The sequence below is a fragment of the Nematostella vectensis genome, chromosome 13 (assembly GCF_932526225.1).
Source record: "Nematostella vectensis chromosome 13, jaNemVect1.1, whole genome shotgun sequence".
NCBI lineage: Eukaryota > Metazoa > Cnidaria > Anthozoa > Actiniaria > Edwardsiidae > Nematostella > Nematostella vectensis.
In genome coordinates this window covers 13,137,078-13,158,707 of record NC_064046.1, presented here as the reverse complement: position 1 = coordinate 13,158,707, position 21,630 = coordinate 13,137,078, and the positions used below count along the sequence as shown (strand labels likewise).

The following is a 21,630-nucleotide window of genomic DNA, read 5'->3' as shown; positions in this document are numbered from 1 at the left end:
TTTTAAAAGCCATATGCAGTTGAACCACTATTAAAAGGTCGGGTGACTGTAAAAACTATGTACTTGCATGTAAACTTCCTCAATAGTGGCTCCACAGTTTTTGTTTTCAGAAAAGCGCCAACAATTGCGATTACTATGTAACCATGCAATTAATTCTATAACTAAAATTCTTCCGCCGGCATTATACACTACGGAAGTGACCAAGAAAGTCAAAAAAAGCTCATCATGCTTTTGTCTTGCCAACAATGTCTCATCTTCACGCCAAGGGAAGAATTAGCGGAAAAGGGGCACATGAATTGTCGGAAAAGGGCACGTAAATGGGCGGGAAATAGGCACGTGAGCGCTAAACTTCGTACCCTTTCATTTTTCTCGCAAATGTTCATCAAGAAATGATAGCGCTTTAAGGATAAGCTTAATTGACATCTGGTTACGTATTTTTTTATTATTGTTTAAAAAGTCATGAGTTTAAGCGAACTTCTTATTGTATATTAGTTTTCTTCGCTCCCACATTGGTGCTATACATTATTTGCAAAGGGATGCCAACTTTACATCCAGAAAACAAATCTCACTCCTTTTGTTTGGAGTAAAGGAATAAGTTTTTTTTAGAAGCCTTCCGCATTTTGTATCAACCTTAATTTCTTCGCTATTTTTTTTGTAAACTTCATCACATATCATCGCATACTTGTTCCTTGGTATTCTCATGCATCTACCATCTCCAGAAACCTCCTGGGCTTTTTACAATTTGGTTGGCATCTCTGTATTTTTTAAAACGATGCTATTTACATCTTTCGCAAAAACTAAGGACATGTTAAAGCAAATGACCACACTATACTACAAAATAATATATCAACAGTAAACAACCGCGTGTAAGAACCTAGAAATTTCATCCTATTTTTCACCAACCAGGTCGATTAGGTTCTTATAAAAAAGGGCCTTAAATACTCGATTTCAGGTTTCTTATAAACGGGTGTTCACTGTACTAATATAAAGTCCTAAGACTTATTCACTCCGAAAAACCTTGTTATAGGCATGCTTGCTAACTGATATTTACACGTATTCTTCTATGACCTGACATCTTGGGAAGCGGACTGGTTCTCAGATCTCGCTCCAACACAGTCGCCCAAAGATTTTTGCAGGACGCAAAGCTTTGATCCGTGTTTGTCGAGTGAAGGCATTTTCGGTTTATCTGGATCCTTAGTAGAAACTGCAACGAAATGGTTCAGTTACTATTAATTTGGCGTTGTCTATAATGACCTTGACCACAATAAGAACACTTGAAAATAAATATCATTGTTTTATGAGTAATAGATCTTACTTTTTGCTGATGAAAAATCCAAGAGCAAGAATAAGCATGGAGGCCTGGACACACAGGGATCCTGTGGAATAATAAGAAGATTATAAAAAAATGACATTATTTGCATTATTTGATGCCTATCTTAATTCTGTGATATTTGGTATGATATGGTCCAGTATTAGCTTTACCCAGATTGAAGGTACCCCTGTGTTAGCTTTACCCAGATTTTCAGTACAAATGTGCTAGCTTTACCCAGATGGTCGGTTCCCCTGTGTTAGCTTTACCCAGATGGTCGGTACCCCTGTGTTAGCTTTACCCAGATGTTCGGTAAAAATGTGCTAGCTCTACCCAGGTGTTCAGTACCAATGTGCTAGCTCTATCTAGATAGTCGGTACCCCTGTGCTCCCGGAAAGTCGGTACCCCTGTGTTAGCTTTACTTGAAATGGTTGATGCTCAGTGTCATGGTTTACCAAAGTTTGTTTGAACCCCTGTGGTAGATCTTCCTGAAATGTCGATAACCCTGGGATAACTTTACCTAAGGTGGTTGGTACCCCTGTGGCAGATTTATCCAAAAAGTTGGTGCCTCTTCATTAACTTTACTCTTTTTTACCCCAGTGTAAGTTTTACCCAGAAAGCTGGTATCCCTGTGTTAACTTTACCCGGAAAGCTGGTATCCCTGTGTTAACTTTACCCGGATATCTGGCAACTCGGTATCACTCACCAGAACACAATTTGTCAAACAAATCACTTGGGACAGGCTCGCCTTCTTTATAAAAAGCGTGTGTCTTCGGCATAGTGCACATGACTTCCTTATAGGTTTGAAAGTTTGAACACTGGAACTGCTGGCCATCCTCGGTGACATAGCATTCGCGGGTGAGGTTGGTTTTTTGAACGTCGCTCTTGCAGCAGTCGGTTTCGAACTTGGTTTCGGTGATACTGAAGGCTGTCACGGTCGTGTCACCTGAAATCACGTATAAAATGTGGTCAAATACGCACAGACGCGGAAGAACTTTCGAAAACGAGGACCCGCGATAGAAATAGGTGAGCGGTGGGTTTGCGGTAGGGGTGGGTGGATATGGTGGGTGGAAGGGTACAGGCGGTTGGATAGGGTGGGGGGAACGGGTAGGGGTGGGTGGATAGGGTGGGAGGAGGGGTACAGACGGTTGGATAGGGAGGGAGAACGGGTAGGGGTGGGTGGATAGGGTGGGAGGAGGGGTAGAGGTGGTTGGATAGGGAGGGGGAACGGGTAGGGGTGGGTGGATAGGGTGGGAGGAGGGGTAGAGGTGGTTGGATAGGGAGGGGGAACGGGTAGGGGTGGGTGGATAGGGAGGGGTAGTGGTGGGTGGATAGGGTGGGAGGAGGGGTACAGGTGGTTGGATAGGGAGGGGGAACGGGTAGGGGTGGGTGGATAGGGTGGTGTAGTGGTGGGTGGATAGGGAGGGGGAACGGGTAGGGGTGGGTGGATAGGGAGGGGTAGTGGTGGGTGGATAGGGAGGGGGAACGGGTAGGTGTGGGTGTGGGTGGATAGGGAGGGTATTGATGGGTGGATAGGGTGGGGGAACGGTTAGGGGTGGGTGGATAGGGAGGGGTAGTGGTGGGTGGATAGGGTGGGGGAACGGGTAGGGGTGGGATATCGTGGGGGGAAGGGGGAGAAGGTAAGGTTTCTAGATACGCATATTGTTAACTACCCACTTCCAAATTTGATCTCCACTCCAGATACATTCGCTGAAAAGCCTCCAACACGCGTGATTGCCTGAACAGCGTTCTGAATGGCGACCAGAGGGTCAGATCCGTCAGAAGTAGCCTTAATAACTTTAAGCGCAATAACGACATTGGCAATGACGCTGCCTCCCGTGAGGTTGCATTGCTCCATTTTGAGATCTTCTACTTTGCCTCTTGTAGCGTCCTTTGTCTAAAAGTATAGAAGATTGATAAAATATATCGTGCACTATTCAGATCTGTCCTACAATATGCATCGCCTGTTCTGCCTGATTACCTCCGTGACCACATAGAGTCAATACAAAAGATAGAACTCAAAATAATACCAGGTCCTATTTCGTATACATATTACCAGGATGCACTGGTTAACTCTGGGCTAGATACATTGCTACGCCGTAGGGACTTGGCATGGGTCAGTTAGATAAGAGAGGGACAAAAGAGAAAAGAAGTCTAACTTTAGTAAGCAAGATTGGCAAATATACTCACAGAAAGCTAAATCCCTGAATAGTTTGACTGTTTTGTTTGTCTGAGCAGCGAAGTCAAGTCAAGAAGAAAGAAAACACCGACGAGCGATAAAATGGCTGTGATACCGCGTTTGATTCAAATCCCGACTCCAGCTTGTTAATAGTTAAGTCTATGTTAATGTCTAGAAACGACATCAAAGAAGTACAGTAATATCTCTCTCTTTATTTATTCACTATTTTTAGAAAAGCTCAGATACTTCAGCTTGCTGGCTTTGATCATCACAAAAATGCATTCCCTCGCTACAAGGATAGTTTTATGAAATATATTTTCTTTGATTCCTTCTCAATTCACCGGAATATTTAAAAAAATTTATATCATATCTAATGTCTACCTTACAGATTTCGTTTGACCATTAGGAAGATAATGAATGTTGAAAAACCACGAAGAAGCAGCAAGTTAGAGCGAAAGCGGTGTTTGAAGCACAAGGTTTTCCGCTCTTGATTTTGAATGAAGTCTCTTTTTTAAAACTTTTCGAAATCTTGTAATCCTCGAAGTACTACATCCCCTTAATATACCGCAACTGCCTGTATCCTTGATGCTAAAATGAAATTTATGATGGTATTTGTGCAAATAGGGTGTATTATTTTTTTCGGTTTCAAGTCACAAAACAGCGGCAAACAACAAGATGTAAATGCCAAAGCGTGGGGGTAGGGCGAGTAAAAATGCTCACGCGCAGTGGTGGGGTGGTGGTTACTAAAAATATCCAGATTCGGAATCGACATGGCGCGCGGGTAATACCAAAGTGTCCCTTTCTTATCTTATGCTCTTTTGATAAAGCACAATCCAACAATTTTCAGCACCTTTGTTGTATTGTAGAAGCTACTCAGACACGAGGGTCGAAAGAATTGGTACCAAACACTAAACCTTTTGAAAGTTTTATAGTCAGTGAATTTGTCTTGTAAATCTGACCACCTGCTATCCAGTTTCACGCTGCAAATGTGGCTAATAAACCTATTTATTAATTAAGATTAATTAATTAATTAAATGTGGACGGTATCCCTGTGGGTCCGATATCGTGCCCCCTGCTAGTATTACACTACGAACTCAAAAAAGGTAAAATACAATAGTACTTACCCATTTATACCTAAATATTCTCAAAAAGATATCTCGATTTCTAAGAAAATATCTAGATCTTTAGATTCTTAAGAGATTAAAGTAATGGTGACAAAAAAGGTGACAAAAAACAAAAATTCATGGTGCTAAAATAATTTTAGGTTAAACAACGAATTGAATGATTTTTTGACAGTCATATTAATAAATATAAACGATCTCTCATGACGTCATATTTTCGAAGGTCTTTTCAAATTAAAAAAACGAAATATAGAATGCAAAAAGCAATGAGAGAGTTCGGCGTTATAGGTTTTTTTGTTACGGGCCGTTTTTTTAGCTGAATGGCTGTGCGACCACCCCAGATCCCTTGTTAAATCAAAGCCAACAATTGTAAAACCGCCCCAAACATTGATCGACTATATCCCCATACAATAATTTTGAATACTGATTGGACGACTCCTTGGTGTGGGGTGGGGTGGGGTGGGGTGGCTTCATTTGCTGAAGAGTGCTTACCGAGTTTAACACTCTTTCACAGGTGTTTCTGTGCGCCGCACTGCTTTTGTTCAACATGTCGTTATTAAAAACTTCATCTTTAATGACAGTTTTAAATTCAATATTGACTTTCGGATCCCCTGCAAATCATAATAACACATAACCATTATAAAATCGTAAGGACAAATCTACATATACCGAGGCTCAGGAAGAGCGGCCGAAATGACGCTATTGACTTTTAGCCCCCTTCCCCCCTCCCCCTCCTTGGTGTTACAAGGCTGGTGTCCATGAGTACGTTTGGATTCGGTGCAATGTCAGCTAACCTTTAGTGTCACGGAATAAGTGTTATGCTCTTAGTGTAGTGTCATACTCTTAGTGTTAAAGTTAAGGTCTCATTGTGTCACAAACTTAATCACGCTTTTAATGTCACACTCTTGTTGTCACGTCACGCTCTTACTGTCACGCTTTTGGTATCGATCTCTTAACGCTCTTACTGTCACACAATCAATGTCACGCTCTTACTGTCACACAATCAATGTCACACTCTTACGATCCTCATGTCGCGCTCTTACGATCCTCATGTCACGCTCTTACGATCCTCATGTCGCGCTCTTACGATCCTCATGTCACGCTCTTACGATCCTCATGTCGCGCTCTTACGATCCTCATGTCACGCTCTTACGATCCTCATGTCGCGCTTCGCTTTCAGGAACGAGATAAAAAAAATTCTTACTCTTTTGGCCAGAAGATGCCGTCGACGTGGTAGTGGTGGTAGTAGTGCTTGGGGAGATGGAGCTGCTGACGGAGGATTCCCCCCCTGAGCCAACTGAGGAGGTGGTGATTGGGGTCTGTGGACATAACGCGAAACAGGCTCCGTAAGCTATACCAGATTTTCATTATGATGATGCTGATGATGATGGTGATGATGATATGTGATGATGATGATGATGATGATGATGATGATGATGATGATGATGATGATGATGATGATGATGATGATGATGATGATGATGATAATGTTGTGGTGATGATGATGGTGATGGTGGTGATTGTGATGATGATGGTGGTGATGGTGATGATGGTAATGACGATAGGTGATGATGGTGATTGTGATGATGATGACATTATGGTTATGGTGATGATGGTGATTGTGATGATGATGGTGGTGACGGTGATGATGGTAATGAAGATAGGTGATGATGGTGATTGTGATGATGATGATGATGATGATGATGATGATGATGATGATGATAATGATTATGATGATGATGACATTTGTAGCGAATTCGAACTAGAATGGAACTAAGTTTGAGTTCTCGTGATTGGGTTCTCTGAGCTCCCTAGATTACTCAAACTCCTCTCTGAATCGAGCACGTTGCACATACCTGAGACAAGGAAGCCGTCGGTGTGGTGGAGGCACTACTTGTCGAGAAAGCGGAAGAAGAAGTTGTTGTTAATGAAGCCGAGGTTGAGGGAGATTCAATCGAAGCAGACGAGCTACTTGTAACTATAGAAAAAGACCCGTATAAGTTAGACGAGCTACATGAAAGCAGATGAAACTATAGAAGAATGAGCCGTTAGTTAGACGAGCTGCTTGAAGCTATAGAAGAATGAGCCGTAAGTTAGACGAGCTACATAAAGCAACCCTACCTCAAAGGATATATCCTGGATACGCGTGTTACTACTACTATAACACCTCTGCCGCCAAAAACCAGATAATTCCTTTATTGAAAATTGTCAAATCCTATACTCTTTCCATAGGAAGACTGCATCCCCCCCGTCCTCAGACAACCCTGTGTACGCGCCAGCTACTCTTCTTCTGCTACTGCTCTTTGAAACCGTTTGCGTTTTTTATAGCAATACATTAATCTTATCTTACCTGCGGCAGTGGAGGTAGAGCTCGCTTCGATGCTCGACGAAGTCTGAGATGAAGTAGCTACAAATAGGAAAATCCGGATGAGCGAAAAATTCTTGATACTACCAGTTGAAACAAATACAAATTTCCCTATACTATGCTTGTTGTGACTTTTATGTATTAATTACCATAATCTACATTTCAAAACATACGAAACTTAGATTCTCTAAAGAAGGTCAATTCATCCGCCATTTTATGCTCCCGCTCAATGGCGAGTCACACAAAGCCCCCACAAAGCATCCGTTTTCATCGGCTAATTCATTCAGTGGGTAACCAAGATATTTTCAATCAAATATCGTCAATATTATATCCCACTACATTCGTAAATTGTTATTTTGAAGTTTTCTTGTGAATAAGCCGTTGTATTTTCAATTAAAAACAATAACATAGTAGACGTTGATCGACATTCTTTAAAAATGTTAAATTGATGCTATGATTGGTTCTTTTTGGAAAAACATTTATATACTATGCTTCAGCTGAATAAACATAAAATAGATCGATGCTGCGAGAAAGGCGTCATAATTTAACACAAAACTAAATAAAAACAAGAAGAAGGGTAAAAATATATTACTTTAAGGGTGTTAAAAATCGTAGGCGGGATCCTGTGTTATATCGAATGGCCGACTAACAAGGGGTGAACAAATAGTAAATGTATAGATAAATTTAAGGGCTCGAATTTAATGTTCGAGTTACCGAGGGTTCAGGAGCTCCATGGTTTGAAGTTTTAGCAATTCCATAATAAACAAATCAATAATCATAATTTGCGCAAATCGAAAAAAAATTGTTTGGTTACTAATCTATAACATGATATTGCACAAAATTACGATTGCAGCTGTTTTGTTGAAAAAGATACTGTCATCGAGTAGGTTTGTACCCTAGGTAACCTGGTAACGTGCTAAAAATACAAACTTGTATCGTTACTATGGATACCATGACACCTTACTGTATACAAATACATGCATGTAAGAGTTATTCAAAGTTCAAATACACTTTTCTTGTTGATAAACATAGATAGATTAAGTACAAAAAAATATGATCCTTACTTATCGTTCTACGTAAATAAGAAAATAAACTTTTTAGGCTTGTTTGGGCTTTTTTAGGCTTTTTTGCATTTCCATAATAAAAAGCCAGAGAAAAAGAGTGTAAATTTTAGAATTGCACCATTAATCAACTTTCTGCTTTTAACTAACTCATTTATTTTAGATATCAGCAGTTTTGATATTACATGGATGGGCTACCAAAAAAAACCGCCTTTTTGACGGAATTTTTGCTGTATAAACATTCGCCTAACATCTCTTAGTGTACTTAATTATTAATAACCGGTAACAAAATGCAGATATAAGGTTTAACGTTTATTTCAAAAACATTTTTTTTAAGATACATGAATTGAAAAGCAATGCTGTTTCCAAGATTTGAAAAACAAAGAAGACGTACCATCGTGTCATCGTGCAATTTAATAAAGCCATAAAATTAAAGTTGATTTCAAATCAGCTCAGTACAAAATACCGGCAACAACTGAAAATATTTTAGTTAGTATCAGCCCATTTCTCAAAAAGGGCAAAGTAAATCTGCTTTTTTTCCACTTTATTTTTTTCATAAGTTTTCAGAAAGCAACATCAGAGTTAGTGCAAAGATCGTTTTTTGCTACATACCTTGAAAAGCCACGAAAAACATGAGAAGGGTGCTTGAAAGAATGAAGGAATTCATCTTCTTCGCACACAAAAGCTTTTTCTGACGATTTTTTTTAAGTCTGTCTTAAATTCTCCTGAATAGGAATTCACTTTAACGATATTTTCTGCTGGACCCAACTTCTTGAACTAACTTTCACGGGAGTTGTTATGAAAATGTGCCTTATTTGAGTGGATATTGGATTTTATGTGCCAGCAACACAGGGGGTCTTTCACCCTTAAAAGAGACATAATGAATCAATCGTCACAACAAAGGCATGGCTACCATAGAAACCGCAAAAAGCTTAACATAACACCTCTAAAAATAAACTTCACAATCGACTTCAAGTCTCTAGTATATCGCAAATGTCGCTACGGTCTTTTCCACAAAATTATTTTCTTCCAATTAGGAAGTTTGAGCTAATCTTGAATGTTTGGAATAGAAATGTATATTTATTTTTTCAAGTGATTTGTCAATAAAGGGAAAACTCCTCTTGATGCAAAATCCACTAATTACTTTACACCTGCAAAAGTTGAAGAATCGAGAAATGTTAATATTCAGCCGTTCAAAGCAGAAAAACAGGTAGAATAAACAACAATAACGAATAAATATATTTCTTTATTATTTCAAAGAACTTTTTTCCCTTACTGACGGTTTAAAGTTCGACGCCCGCTGCCGAGGTCATAATGGCGATCTTAGAAATTTAGCAAATAAAGCATCTAAAAATATTAATATATGATGATATATGACATGATGATATATGACATAAACGCAGAAAAAACTTTAAAACATGATTGAAACTTAGTATCTTTGAGGTTTGTGATTCTAGTATCCGAGTGTGGGCTAACTTTCTTAACACTTTGTCCTGGTGGGAGGTGGCACGGGCGGTACTGTGAAGGTGCCGCTTTGAGTGACAAGCGCATTGTTTCAAATTAAACGTTTAATAAAACTTTGATGCAGGTGCGTTGATTTTGCTCTTCAAAGACGTCTACTACGCGACTCATAAAACTCTACAATTAAAACTTTCTCTTCAAAGTCAGAATTTCCCACGAAATTACCCACGATATTCCTGATAACTCGAACCAATTTTTACTAATCTTTGGAGGTTCGAGTTCGAACCGAGCTCAGTGCCGATTACCAGGATATAAAAGCCCTGTTTTCTCTCATATATGTAAACACTCTATTCGGCAGATTCCGGGATGGGGCCTTTGAGACTTCTTAGTTAACGACTGCGCATCCTTATTGCGCATGTGTGAGGGCTCAATCCTGCCTGGATTTATCGATGGCCACTAAATAGAGAGACGTTCGAGGCTCTGGAACGAGGGTAAATCCTGCCCTATTCTCTCTATAGAACAGTAAACACTGGCGGTATTATCTAACCCTTACGTACAGAAATACCTGTTTTGCTTTTAATGGCACTCTTACCGACACTTGAAGAAAAGGAATCAGCCACTAAAGAAGAGACTGATGATGATGATGCCTCCGCACTGGAAGAAGATACCTCAGCCGATACAGTACTACTTTCAGCTGCAACAATATGCATTAGCAATTTAAAACAAAAATTGAAAACCCCTGGACTGCCTCATCCAAGCTTAGTATCTTTGAGGTTTGTGATTCTAGTATCCGAGTGTGGGCTAACTTTCTTAACACTTTGTCCTGGTTTGTAGGTGGCACGGGCGGTACTGTGAAGGTGCCGCTTTTAGTGAAAAGTGCATTGTTTCAAATTAAACGTTTAATAAAACTTTGATGCAGGTGCGTTGATTTTGCTCTTCAAAGACGTCTACTACGGGACCCATAAAACTCTACAATTAAAACTTTCTCTTCAAAGTCAGAATTTCCCACGAAATTACCCACGATACTCCTGATAACTCGAACCAATTTTTACTAATCTTTGGAGGTTCGAGTTCGAACCGAGCTCAGTGCCGATTACCAGGATATAAAAGCTCTGTTTTCTCTTATATATGTAAACACTATTCGGCAGATTCCAGGATGAGGCCTTTGAGACTTCTTAGTTAACGACTGCGCATCCTTATTGCGCATGTGTGCGGGCTCAATCCTGCCTGGATTTATCGATGGCCACTAAATAGAGAGACGTTCGAGGCTCTGGAACGAGGGTAAATCCTGCCCTATTCTCTTTAAACACTGGCGGCTATTATCTAACCCTTACGTACAGAAATACCTGTTTTGCTTTTAATGGCACTCTTACCGACACTTGGAGAAAAGGAATCAGCCACTGAAGAAGAGACTGATGATGATGATGCCTCCGCACTGGAAGAAGATACCTCAGCCGATACAGTACTGCTTTCAGCTACAACAATATGCATTACCAATTTAAAACAAAAATTGAAAACCCCTGGACTGCCTCATCCAAGCACATAATGAGCACTCAAGTGCAAAACGATGTTAACTTTGTCGGAATTCTAAAAGTCCGTCAGAATTTCATTTCAACTTTATTTGAAATGATTTAAATGATATAATGCGGATAGGAATGAATTAGGAGAATAAATTCGCCTTGTGAAGCTTACTTTAGATCAAATATCGTTAAAAGCCCTACTAACTCCCCGTGGCTGGTTCCCCTAGTTTTTATGAGGCGGAGGGCCTTAGCCGATACAGTACTGCTTTCAGCTGCAACAATATGCATTACCAATTTAAAACAAAAATTGAAAACCCCTGGACTGCCTCATCCAAGCACATAATGAGCACTCAAGTGCAAAACGATGTTAACTTTGTCGGAATTCTAAAAGTCCGTCAGAATTTCATTTCAACTTTATTTGAAATTATTTAAATGATATAATGCGGATAGGAATGAATTAGGAGAATAAATTCGCCTTGTGAAGCTTACTTTAGATCAAATATCGTTAAAAGCCCTACTAACTCCCCGTGGCTGGTTCCCCTAGTTTTTATGAGGCGGAGGGGGGGGGGGGGGGGGGGGGGGAGGTTATAGAGGGGGGTTGGAGAAATGGGCTTATTTCAAAATCGCCTTTTCCCATTTTTGACATTAGGCCTTGTCAGACGCTTCTCTTTAACAACTGTATTTGGAATCTTTCTTATTTTTAAAAACAATCAAAAACCATGTTAACTCTTTGAAAAAAAGGTAGGTTTTCGTCTTTTTGTGTTTAAGGGGAAGGAGGGGGCTGATATCGAGATGGAAGAATAGGCTTATTGGATAGGGGGGAGGGGCTATGTAGAGCTTTTAAGGGTGATTCGATTGAGTCAATTGCTTAGCGTACATTCATTACTGTACATTTATTACTGATGTTCGAATTCCCATCTTACCTGCTACAGTGGTAGTTTGTCCATGGGCAGACCCTACGAATAAACAAATAATCGTCAGTGGCGTATCTCACCACGTGATACCAACAGAGACAATGACTTATCACACCACGTGACACTGATGTATCTCACCACGTGATACTAACAGAGAGAATGACTTATCACACCAAGTGACAATGACGTATCTCACCACGTGATCCTAACAGAGAGAATGACTTATCACACCAAGTGACAATGACGTATCTCACCACGTGATACCAACAGAGACAATAGAGAGCTTAAGCAAGTCAACACGAACGGCATCAAAAACGGCGCGCGCGCTCACGAATTGCTGAAAAACGGCGTTGAAGTCCGTGACCGCGCGTAGAACGTAAACATAAGGAAAATGTCGTTCGAGATTTCCTGTCACGGACGTCAACGCCGTTTTTCAGCAATTCGTGAGCGCGCGCGCCGTCTTTGATGCCGTTCGTGTTGACTTGCTTAAGCTCTCTAATGACTTATCTCACCACCTGACAATGATGTATCTCACCACGTGATACCAACAGAGAAAATGACTTATCACACCAAGTGACAATGACGTATCTCACCACGTGATACCAACAGAGACACTGACTTATCTTACCACGTGACAATGACGTATCTCACCACGTGATACCAACAAAGACAATGACTTATCTCACCACCTGACAATGACGTATCTCACCACGTGATACCAACAGTGACAATGACTTATCACACCAAGTGACAATGACGTATCTCACCACGTGATACCAACAGAGACACTGACTTATCTTACCACGTGACAATGACGTATCTCACCACGTGATACCAACAAAGACAATGGCTTATCTCACCACGTGACAATGACGTATCTCACCACGTGATACCAACAGTGACAATGACGTAGCTCCCCATGTGATGCCATTTTCTTTGAATATGAAAACAAGGCTAAGAGGCTGAAATAATTTTACTAGAGATTGTTTTTGTGTGGGGGCTCGTGAAGCATACTTGTGCAAGGACACTACCAAAAAAGCTACCAAAATGAAAACAGTCGAGAAAATAGCGCTGTAATCTAGTTCGGCGGTAAAAAAAAAAACGAGATAAAAGTTTATCGGCATGCAAACTTGCATGCAAACCAATTGTTATGTCTAAAAAAACATATTAAAAATATTAAGAGCAACCATTTTTCAAAATGAAACCCAGCAAGTAGCTCGTTACGACAAATAAATAGTTTTCTACGTTTAATAAAACTTTGCGAGAGGTTAAAATATGCTCTGTTAACATTAGTTTGTTTTTTATGTCATTAGTATGGTTATATAATAAGACAACGTCTAAGGTACAGCGAAACGAGGCAGCTGCAAATTTATCCTTACTATATTTGGGTGCTTTTACTTGTCTCTTTGCAGAGTTAAGATCGTGTGTGAGCTCTGTTTTCATTTAGTTTGTTTTCTATGTCATTAATCATAGAAGGCATAACTACCTCTAAAAAGGTACAGAGAACGTAGCAGATGCAAATGTATTCTATCTTTGGGTGTTTTTACTTGTCTCATTTAGTTACTTAACCGTGTCCAATCAAGTGCTTGATAAATAGTGTAAACAATACAAGACAAAATTACGTGGAAGGATAAGTAATTAACATATTCTTTCAGCTTCACTAATAATTCAATTAAGCACTAAAATATAGTCTTAAACTAAACCTTGTTAGCTAAATTGGATAGTAATCAATCTAGCTTAAATATTCCCCTAGCCTACACCTATTCCTGGACTGATAAATAATGTTATTGAGTTTTACGAGCTACATTTTGAGACATGCAGTCTTATAATAAAAATTCATCATATTGTGAGTCGGTGCGCGATAATAAAATTGTCATGATTTTCTCTGCAAAAGCTTTGCAAAACTGCTTCCAGCTCTTTACGCAATCTAGAATTAATAATCATAACAATTTTGTGCGAAAATTTGTGTAGTTTGGATACTTATACTATTAGGAAAGCAAAAAAATCAAAGTTTGGGAGCCTCATTAACCTAGAATTTTTTGCTGAAACTAGTGTGCTTGGCCTCTGCCAGCCAAGATACCTATGTTTTTGTCTTTTTTTTCCTCGCGAAAGCCAGCCAAGCAAAAACAGAAAAAAAGAGGTCTGTCATTTTCGTAAACCAACCGACAGGGTTATTTGTCTGCATATCTGCATTCCAAATTAGCCAAAAAGCCTGGGGGTAGAACACTATGAAAAACAACCCAGCGTTTTCGTAATTCCGGTGCAAGGCCGTGAAATTCCTCACAATCATACCGCTTCTGAACAAGAGGCGCTGTTAGAGGTCCTGTCTTCTTGTCTGTATGTCGTAACACAGAGTTTAGACAAATTGATGAAAATCGCCGACCGAAAAAAATGATAAAAATTAAACGCTTGTTGTAAATAAAGTTTTTTTTCTTAACAAAGTGCGTAAAAGACTTTTTCATTGGACAGATTACTTCGCTCCCTAACCCTGTTTCTTCTTTTATTTATTTCATTCGTTTTGAAATCCAGAAATTCACATCGCAACACTAATTCTAACTTGGGGATTCCCTATTCCATTTGACACTCGACCTACATGAGCAAAAAATGGCAAAATTAAAATTGTAAGGTTGTGTTAGCTTATATTTTGTTTATATTTTGCCTAGAGGTTCCTTGCATAATATAAAACAAAATTAGATTTAGTATTTTTTGGTAGATTATCCGTTCTTGAGATATGATTGAGCAAAGTTGCCATAGATCATGAAAAAAGTAGCAATTTCGCCCAAATTGGACAATTTCAGACAAATCAGGAGTCTTACAATTCGCAATATCTCAAGAACGGATTATCTACCAAAAAATAATAAAGCTTATTTCGTTTTATATTACACGAGGAATATCTATGCAATAAATCAAGCAAATATAATCTATATTAAAAACATACAACCTTACAATTTGAACTTTTGCCATTTTTTGCTCCTGTCCACTCGACCGGCTTTTAAATAGTTATATGGGCACAGTGTTTTTTACCCCAGCCAAAATGTGTAAGACGATTCATAAATTTTGTTTGAAAATATTTTTTTCATTGTGTTTAGTGGGGTGGACAGGTTGTTATGTAGCGGTTGCCAAGTTTTGACTATTGTGAACCAAAAATATTTGTCGTTCAAGCATATCTCTTCAAGTACCCCATTCTCCCTGCAGCAAAGCCAGAGATACAAAAAAAAAAGAATAAAAAAAAGTTAAAACTTACGGAAACTGAAAAAAAGGATGTGTGTAAAAAGTGCAAAACAAGTACCTATTTGGAAGGTTCCTTGGTAATCACTCAATTGTTTCCATGGCAACATAACATGTTTGATCTCTTCTTAAGTGTTTTGCGGACCGCCCGCAGGGAGATGGCGCAAGAAAACGACGCCAGAATATTTGGTCCGAATATTCCTTATTATTTCACCCATATTTCGATCGCTGTTACCCCGGAGCTCGTAAGAACACTGAAAGTGTAAACTCCTTAATAGCTATTAACACTTTGAGATGTCGGCTGTTCCTTTTTCTTAAATTTAAAAGGGATGGCAACAAAAACTCTTATAAATAGGAGGATTATGAATGTTTTGTTCGAACATCCTTTACTTCATCCTTGTATTTGCTTTCACTTGAAAGTGCATTTGAATATTAATTAAAGAAACACCTTTACAAAAGCTTTCATTTGATATTTGAAAACAAAATAATTTCTAATATTTTGTGTAACTGGTTTCTCGAATTCGAAGTGCTTTTCAAAAAGAGATAAAGTAAAAACCCTTGTGATTATCACGATTAAAGAACCATTAACTGGTCTCAAGAGAATACTCAAGAGAATTCGTCGAATTTTTTTCCTGGATGAAGAGGGAAAAAGAGAATACGGAACTTGAGAGAAAATTCAGCACTTACTTGCTAGGAAGACGAAGATGATTGAAATTACGAAAACGGAATTCTTTTGATCCATTTCTTGGTAGAAATATTAAGGAAATGAACACTTGTTTCTTGTAATTTGATATCTGTCAAGAAAGTGGTCTATCGACACGACGTTCGAAAACTCTTGCTGCTGGCGTCGCTTTGCGCCCCTGTGATAAGAAGCTTAGTCAATGTGCGTTTAGCCTGAGAAGCGGTCTGCTATATATCACCAAACAATAGGCGCGATGGGCCGCCAAGCCAATGACGATCGTCTTGCGTAGGGATGTCTGGTCCAGTGGTTCGGAAGTTTACAAAATTTTGTTTCCATGGCACGAATCAAATAGCCCCAGGCATTATTCTAATCAGGGGTAGTCAACGCTTGCTTTTGTGCAAAACTTATCCCTCTCACGAGAAAATATTGTTTGACCTGGCAACGAGTGTTTACACACTTATCTAAAAGCAGCAGTAATAAAAGTGTGATTAGGGCGTGCGGCTACTACTTTGGTTACCATGGTTACGTTCCTCCATAACCTCACGAAATGCACTGTGGCAAAAAATCAATCGAGAAGCGCGCTACATTACTGGGTATGTAGGATATTGTAGGGAGGATGGTCACAACCTTTCAACACGGTCCCTACGATCCAGCAGCACTGAAATCAGTTGCATTAAAAAGAATGTCATTCGAAATTTGTGGGCCATCTAATAGAATACATTTCTGCTCTTTTACTGAGAGGTTAATTGGACTTTCAGAACTAGATAAATCATCTTTTGTTGATTGGTTATTAGGGGTTCAAAACTGTTTTCGGTCGTTCTTTTGATTCGCTTAAACAAAAGTCGCTTTTTTGCTGTTTTATTTTTTGTTGTTGTTTTGTTGCTTGTTGTTTTTAACGGAAAATTCAAACATGAAGAATGCTTGATTCCAAGTCAATCGGGCTTGAGACAGAATCGGTTGGAATCGATTCCCTTAAAAGATAGAAAACTAGAAACGATGAAATATAATCATATAGTACATCGTATTTATGATCATTTACACATTTAACGTGCTGTTCGATTAATTGTTATTCGATCTTATAAAAGATAAAAACACCAAAGAATGTAGAGTTTGCGAGAGGGACATTATTATCTTCTTATATTTTCTTCTCCTTCTCAAAACCCTTATTTCCTATTTTCAAACAGCCAATCGATATGAGCGATAATTTCACAAGTGTACTTAGAATTATGCTAATAATACCGCTGTATAATGTTGTTATTGCGTGATAACAACATCTTTATTATAATTTCAATGTTTTAAAAATTAGGATGACGTTAAACAAAGCAACAAAAGAGCAGCTGATGTAAAACAAAATCTTAACCGGAATAAATTTTATAAATTCAATGCAAAACAGAAATCTTTTCCGTTGAATAGTGAGACAGACCAGCTAAATGTCTTCTATAATAAAAAGACATTAAGATTGAAATCATTTAGTACGCTGAATAAATTGTTCCTTCTTTGAACTGGAACGATGCTCGAGATCCAGCGTATGGATCCTCGAGAATGGACTGGAACAGCCTTCTCTATACAAGCATTTCGTGATGTTCGCGGTATATCAAACAGAAGGTGGTTAAAAATTATCATCTCTGTAGACTTCCCTTCCTACGTAAAACCTAACTCTTATCCTACTAAAAAAAAGCAGTGCATGTTTGTTCAACCTCAAGCTTCTGTTCTGGCATTTAACTACTCGTTTTTCCCAAGAACTATCAAAACATGGAACCTACTACCATCTCAAGTTGTTACGCAGCCAAACTTGCAGCCGCCTTGCCCGCTATTACCAACATGCGGGCCCCTGGCCATACACGCAGGTGTTAGACCTTCCTGTGTAGCTGCTTTAGACATTAGCGAAAGCTAAATAAGGCGAAAATCTATTTAAGCTTTTAAGGTCTCGGTAAAGGTAAACGACGTGTCCGCGGGAAGAAAATATTGTCGCGCCGCAATTTTCACTACATGTACAAATTGTATATCAAATAAAAGATAAAAGATTGAATTATCTCCTGCAAGTTTTATTTTGCAATAGCTAATTCCGTGTTTAGGTTTTGAGGCCTCAAACCCAAAAGTACAGAGTTTACTCTAGAGCGTAATGCACCTTCGCGTTATTGCGCATGCACTTACACGTAATTGCATCTCAATGACAGATAAATGGTCTACCGAATTGTTAGAGGACTTTTTGTTATTTGACACTGTCAACAAAATATCACGAATCAAAGTTGGAACTCTCATTTATGGCGAAATTTGGACACGAAAAGAGCTATAAACGATCTTCAGTCGAAAATCGAAAATTCCTCATACACTTTATGACATGACATAATTATCTATCAGATCCCGAAAATTTGAAGGCGATATCTTAAAACCCGTCGCGAGGTTACGCCCGACAAGCTCGAGCTCGCCTCAATTTAATACGCTAGAAAAGTCAAAGATTTGGCGTGAATTCACGGTCAACAGGTCACGGGATACAGCAAAAGCCCATTTTAGCCGTCTTAGAATGCGATTTATGGGAACATTTTTTTTTTTTTGCAAAAAATAAAGTTTAAAAACTATTGATACAGGCTTTTCAAAAAACACAAAACAAACAGTGGTGTCAAATTTACCTTTAACAAGACCTTAAGCTCACTTCCTATGTTCCTATGTTCACTGTAGGTTTATCAAGATGATGGAATCTCGAAGGCTGCATAAACTTCTGGAGTTCAAATTGGAAGAAACAACAAAGTTCGAAGAGACAACAAAGTTGGAAGAGACAACAATTGCGGCCAAATGCAGCCAAAGCTCGATACACTCCTTTTTTTATATAAGAACGTCTAATTTTCAGTTGAGGCTGGGCCGTTCTTTTTTTTGGACATTTTAAGGCTGAATATGCTTTTAACGATGTTCTTAAATTTAAGTGTATACACCTATTTCAAAAAAGGTTGCACTGCGGATATTTGTGTCGTAACCCGCGGTGTATCGTGGGATCTAGTTTCAGACAGGCGGGAAATTTAACCCTATTCAGACTGGAGGAGGAAGGGGGGGGGCTCTGAGCCCCCCTCCGGGAAGATTGCTATAACTTCTGAACCATAGAAGCTAAGAGGCTTTGGTGACTTTTCCTAAAATTTATCTGCGGCCACAGTGCCCACCACAGTTCCTCCCCCCCCCCCCCCCCCCCCCAAAAAAAAAAAAAAAAAAAAAACCTAATAACCCGCTACCTAAGATCTTGGGACTACGAAGCAGGCATTCTTAGCACTGTTTGGAACACAGTTAATTTATCCCATGGTCCCCTCGGGTTACGACAAACACATCCGCGATAACCAATAAAAATATAATAGGTGTATAAGAATGTAATACCCAATGAATTAGGAAGAGAATTACACTAATGATCAATAGCAATAATATGGTTGCTAGTATGAACACAATTTGATTCTGCATTTAAGAACGCATCAGGAGTAAAAAAGAATTTTTTTCTGCTATCTGAGCCTCGGTATGTTCTTAGCATGTCTTAAAATTCTGTAAAATTTCAGGGTGGACGGTCTTATAAAAAGACGTTCTTATAAAAAAAAGAGTGTTCCAAAACCCCAAAACGACAACCACGGTACGCCTTGACATTTAAAAAAAAAGCATTATCAGGAGACATTTTTATACATCTAAAACTATACAAATGCCAAAGCATTTTATAAGCTTTCAATTAAAATTCAACAGCTTTATGAACGTGAGTATTGGGGTAAGCAGTGGTCATCTTGATTTAATCATAGTATGATGAGGTGGAGGAGGAGGGAAAGAGTTAGGGAAAGAAGGAGCCACAATTGAATCAAGATGGTGACTCGGCATATTGTTAATTTCTTCGTTAAAAAACAGAATAACGACCTATGAGAGACCCTGTCAAAAGATTTCCAATATATTACCTCGTACAGTAGTCAGGACAGCTTTGGCTCCAGTAGAAACTCTGTTAAAAGACTGTTGCATAGTTGTAGCGGTAGGTGTGGTAGTTGTAGCGTTAGGTGTGGTGGTTGTAGTGTTAGGTGTGGTAGTTGTAGCGTTAGGTGTGGTGGTTGTAGTGTTAGGTGTGGTAGTTGTAGCGTTAGGTGTGGTAGTTATAGTGTTAGGTGTGGTAGTTGTAGCGTTAGGTGTGGTAGTTGTAGTGTTAGGTGTGGTAGTTGTAGCGTTAGGTGTGGTAGTTGTAGTGTTAGGTGTGTTAGTTGTAGCGTTAGGTGTGGTAGTTGTAGCGGTAGGTGTGGTAGTTGTAGCGGTAGGTGTGGTAGTTGTAGTGTTAGGTGTGTTAGTTGTAGTGTTAGGTGTGGTAGTTGTAGTGTTAGGTGTTGTAGTTGTAGTGTTAGGTGTGGTAGTTGTAGCGTTAGGTGTTGTAGTTGTAGTGTTAGGTGTGGTAGTTGTAGTGGTAGGTGTGGTAGTTGTAGTGTTAGGTGTGGTCTTTGTAATGTTAGGTGTGGTAGTTGTAGCGTTAGGTGTGGTAGTTGTAGCGTTAGGTGTGGTAGTTGTAGTGTTAGGTGTGGTAGTTGTAGCGTTAGGTGTGGTAGTTGTAGTGTTAGGTGTGGTAGTTGTAGCGTTAGGTGTGGTAGTTGTAGCGTTAGGTGTGGTAGTTGTAGCGTTAGGTGTGGTAGTTGTAGCGTTAGGTGTGGTAGTTGTAGCGTTAGGTGTGGTAGTTGTAGTGTTAGGTGTGGTAGTTGTAGCGGTAGGTGTGGTAGTTGTAGCGTTAGGTGTGGTGGTTGTAGTGTTAGGTGTGGTAGTTGTAGCGTTAGGTGTGGTGGTTGTAGTGTTAGGTGTGGTAGTTGTAGCGTTAGGTGTGGTAGTTATAGTGTTAGGTGTGGTAGTTGTAGCGTTAGGTGTGGTAGTTGTAGCGGTAGATGTGGTAGTTGTAGCGTTAGGTGTGGTGGTTGTAGTGTTAGGTGTGGTAGTTGTAGCGTTAGGTGTGGTGGTTGTAGTGTTAGGTGTGGTAGTTGTAGCGTTAGGTGTGGTAGTTATAGTGTTAGGTGTGGTAGTTGTAGCGTTAGGTGTGGTAGTTGTAGCGGTAGATGTGGTAGTTGTAGTGTTAGGTGTGTTAGTTGTAGTGTTAGGTGTGGTAGTTGTAGTGTTAGGTTTGGTAGTTGTAGCGTTAGGTGTGGTAGTTGTAGTGTTAGGTGTGGTAGTTGTAGTGTTAGGTGTGGTAGTTGTAGCGTTAGGTGTTGTAGTTGTAGTGTTAGGTGTGGTAGTTGTAGTGTTAGGTGTGGTAGTTGTAGTGTTAGGTGTGGTAGTTGTAGCGTTAGGTGTGGTAGTTGTAGTGTTAGGTGTGTTAGTTGTAGTGTTAGGTGTGGTAGTTGTAGCGGTAGGTGTGGTAGTTGTAGCGGTAGGTGTGGTAGTTGTAGTGTTAGGTGTGGTAGTTGTAGTGTTAGGTGTGGTAGTTGTAGCGGTAGGTGTGGTAGTTGTAGCGGTAGGTGTGGTAGTTGTAGTGTTAGGTGTGGTAGTTGTAGTGCTAGGTGTGGTAGTTGTAGCGTTAGGTGAGGTAGTTGTAGTGTTAGGTGTGGTAGTTGTAGTGTTAGGTGTGGTAGTTGTAGCGTAAGGTGTGGTAGTTGTAGTAGTTGTAGTAGTGGTAGTTGTAGCGGTAGGTGTTGTAGTTGTAGCGTTAGGTGCGGTTACTGTAGCGGTATATGTGGTAATTGTAGCGGTAGCTGCTATCAACTCCCTCTTCAGAAGGACCGTCAGGACCACTAAAACCAAATCACTGTATTATACATTCTAATCAAAGTATCCGTAAACAAGAATTTAATAAAAAGCACAAAATATATT

The 21,630-nt window shown here is 39.5% G+C and overlaps 2 protein-coding genes across 2 annotated transcripts in view; both read right to left on the bottom strand.

Annotated features, from left to right (window-relative positions):
- The window catches only part of LOC125559017, a 5,294-nt gene extending 72 nt beyond the window's left edge, over positions 1-5,222 (bottom strand). The window contains exons 1-5 of the mRNA XM_048720758.1: positions 5,102-5,222; positions 2,987-3,206; positions 2,016-2,255; positions 1,316-1,376; positions 1-1,204 (exon numbers count right to left, since the gene is read on the bottom strand). The exon at positions 1-1,204 is cut by the window's left edge and continues 72 nt beyond it. Coding sequence (XP_048576715.1) covers positions 1,195-1,204; positions 1,316-1,376; positions 2,016-2,255; positions 2,987-3,206; positions 5,102-5,158 — 588 coding nt within the window. The 5' untranslated portion in view covers positions 5,159-5,222 and the 3' untranslated portion in view covers positions 1-1,194. The remainder of the gene's footprint in view (positions 1,205-1,315; positions 1,377-2,015; positions 2,256-2,986; positions 3,207-5,101) is intronic.
- Positions 5,223-5,517: 295 nt separating this feature from the next.
- Positions 5,518-21,369, bottom strand: LOC5508045 (mucin-2; the record flags this gene model as incomplete). Its single annotated transcript, XM_048720479.1, has 7 exons — positions 5,518-5,928; positions 6,466-6,587; positions 6,960-7,016; positions 10,089-10,190; positions 10,870-10,971; positions 11,940-11,972; positions 19,755-21,369. Coding segments are annotated over 7 exons (2,214 nt in total), but the record flags the coding sequence as incomplete, so codon positions are not given.
- Positions 21,370-21,630: the final 261 nt, after the last annotated feature.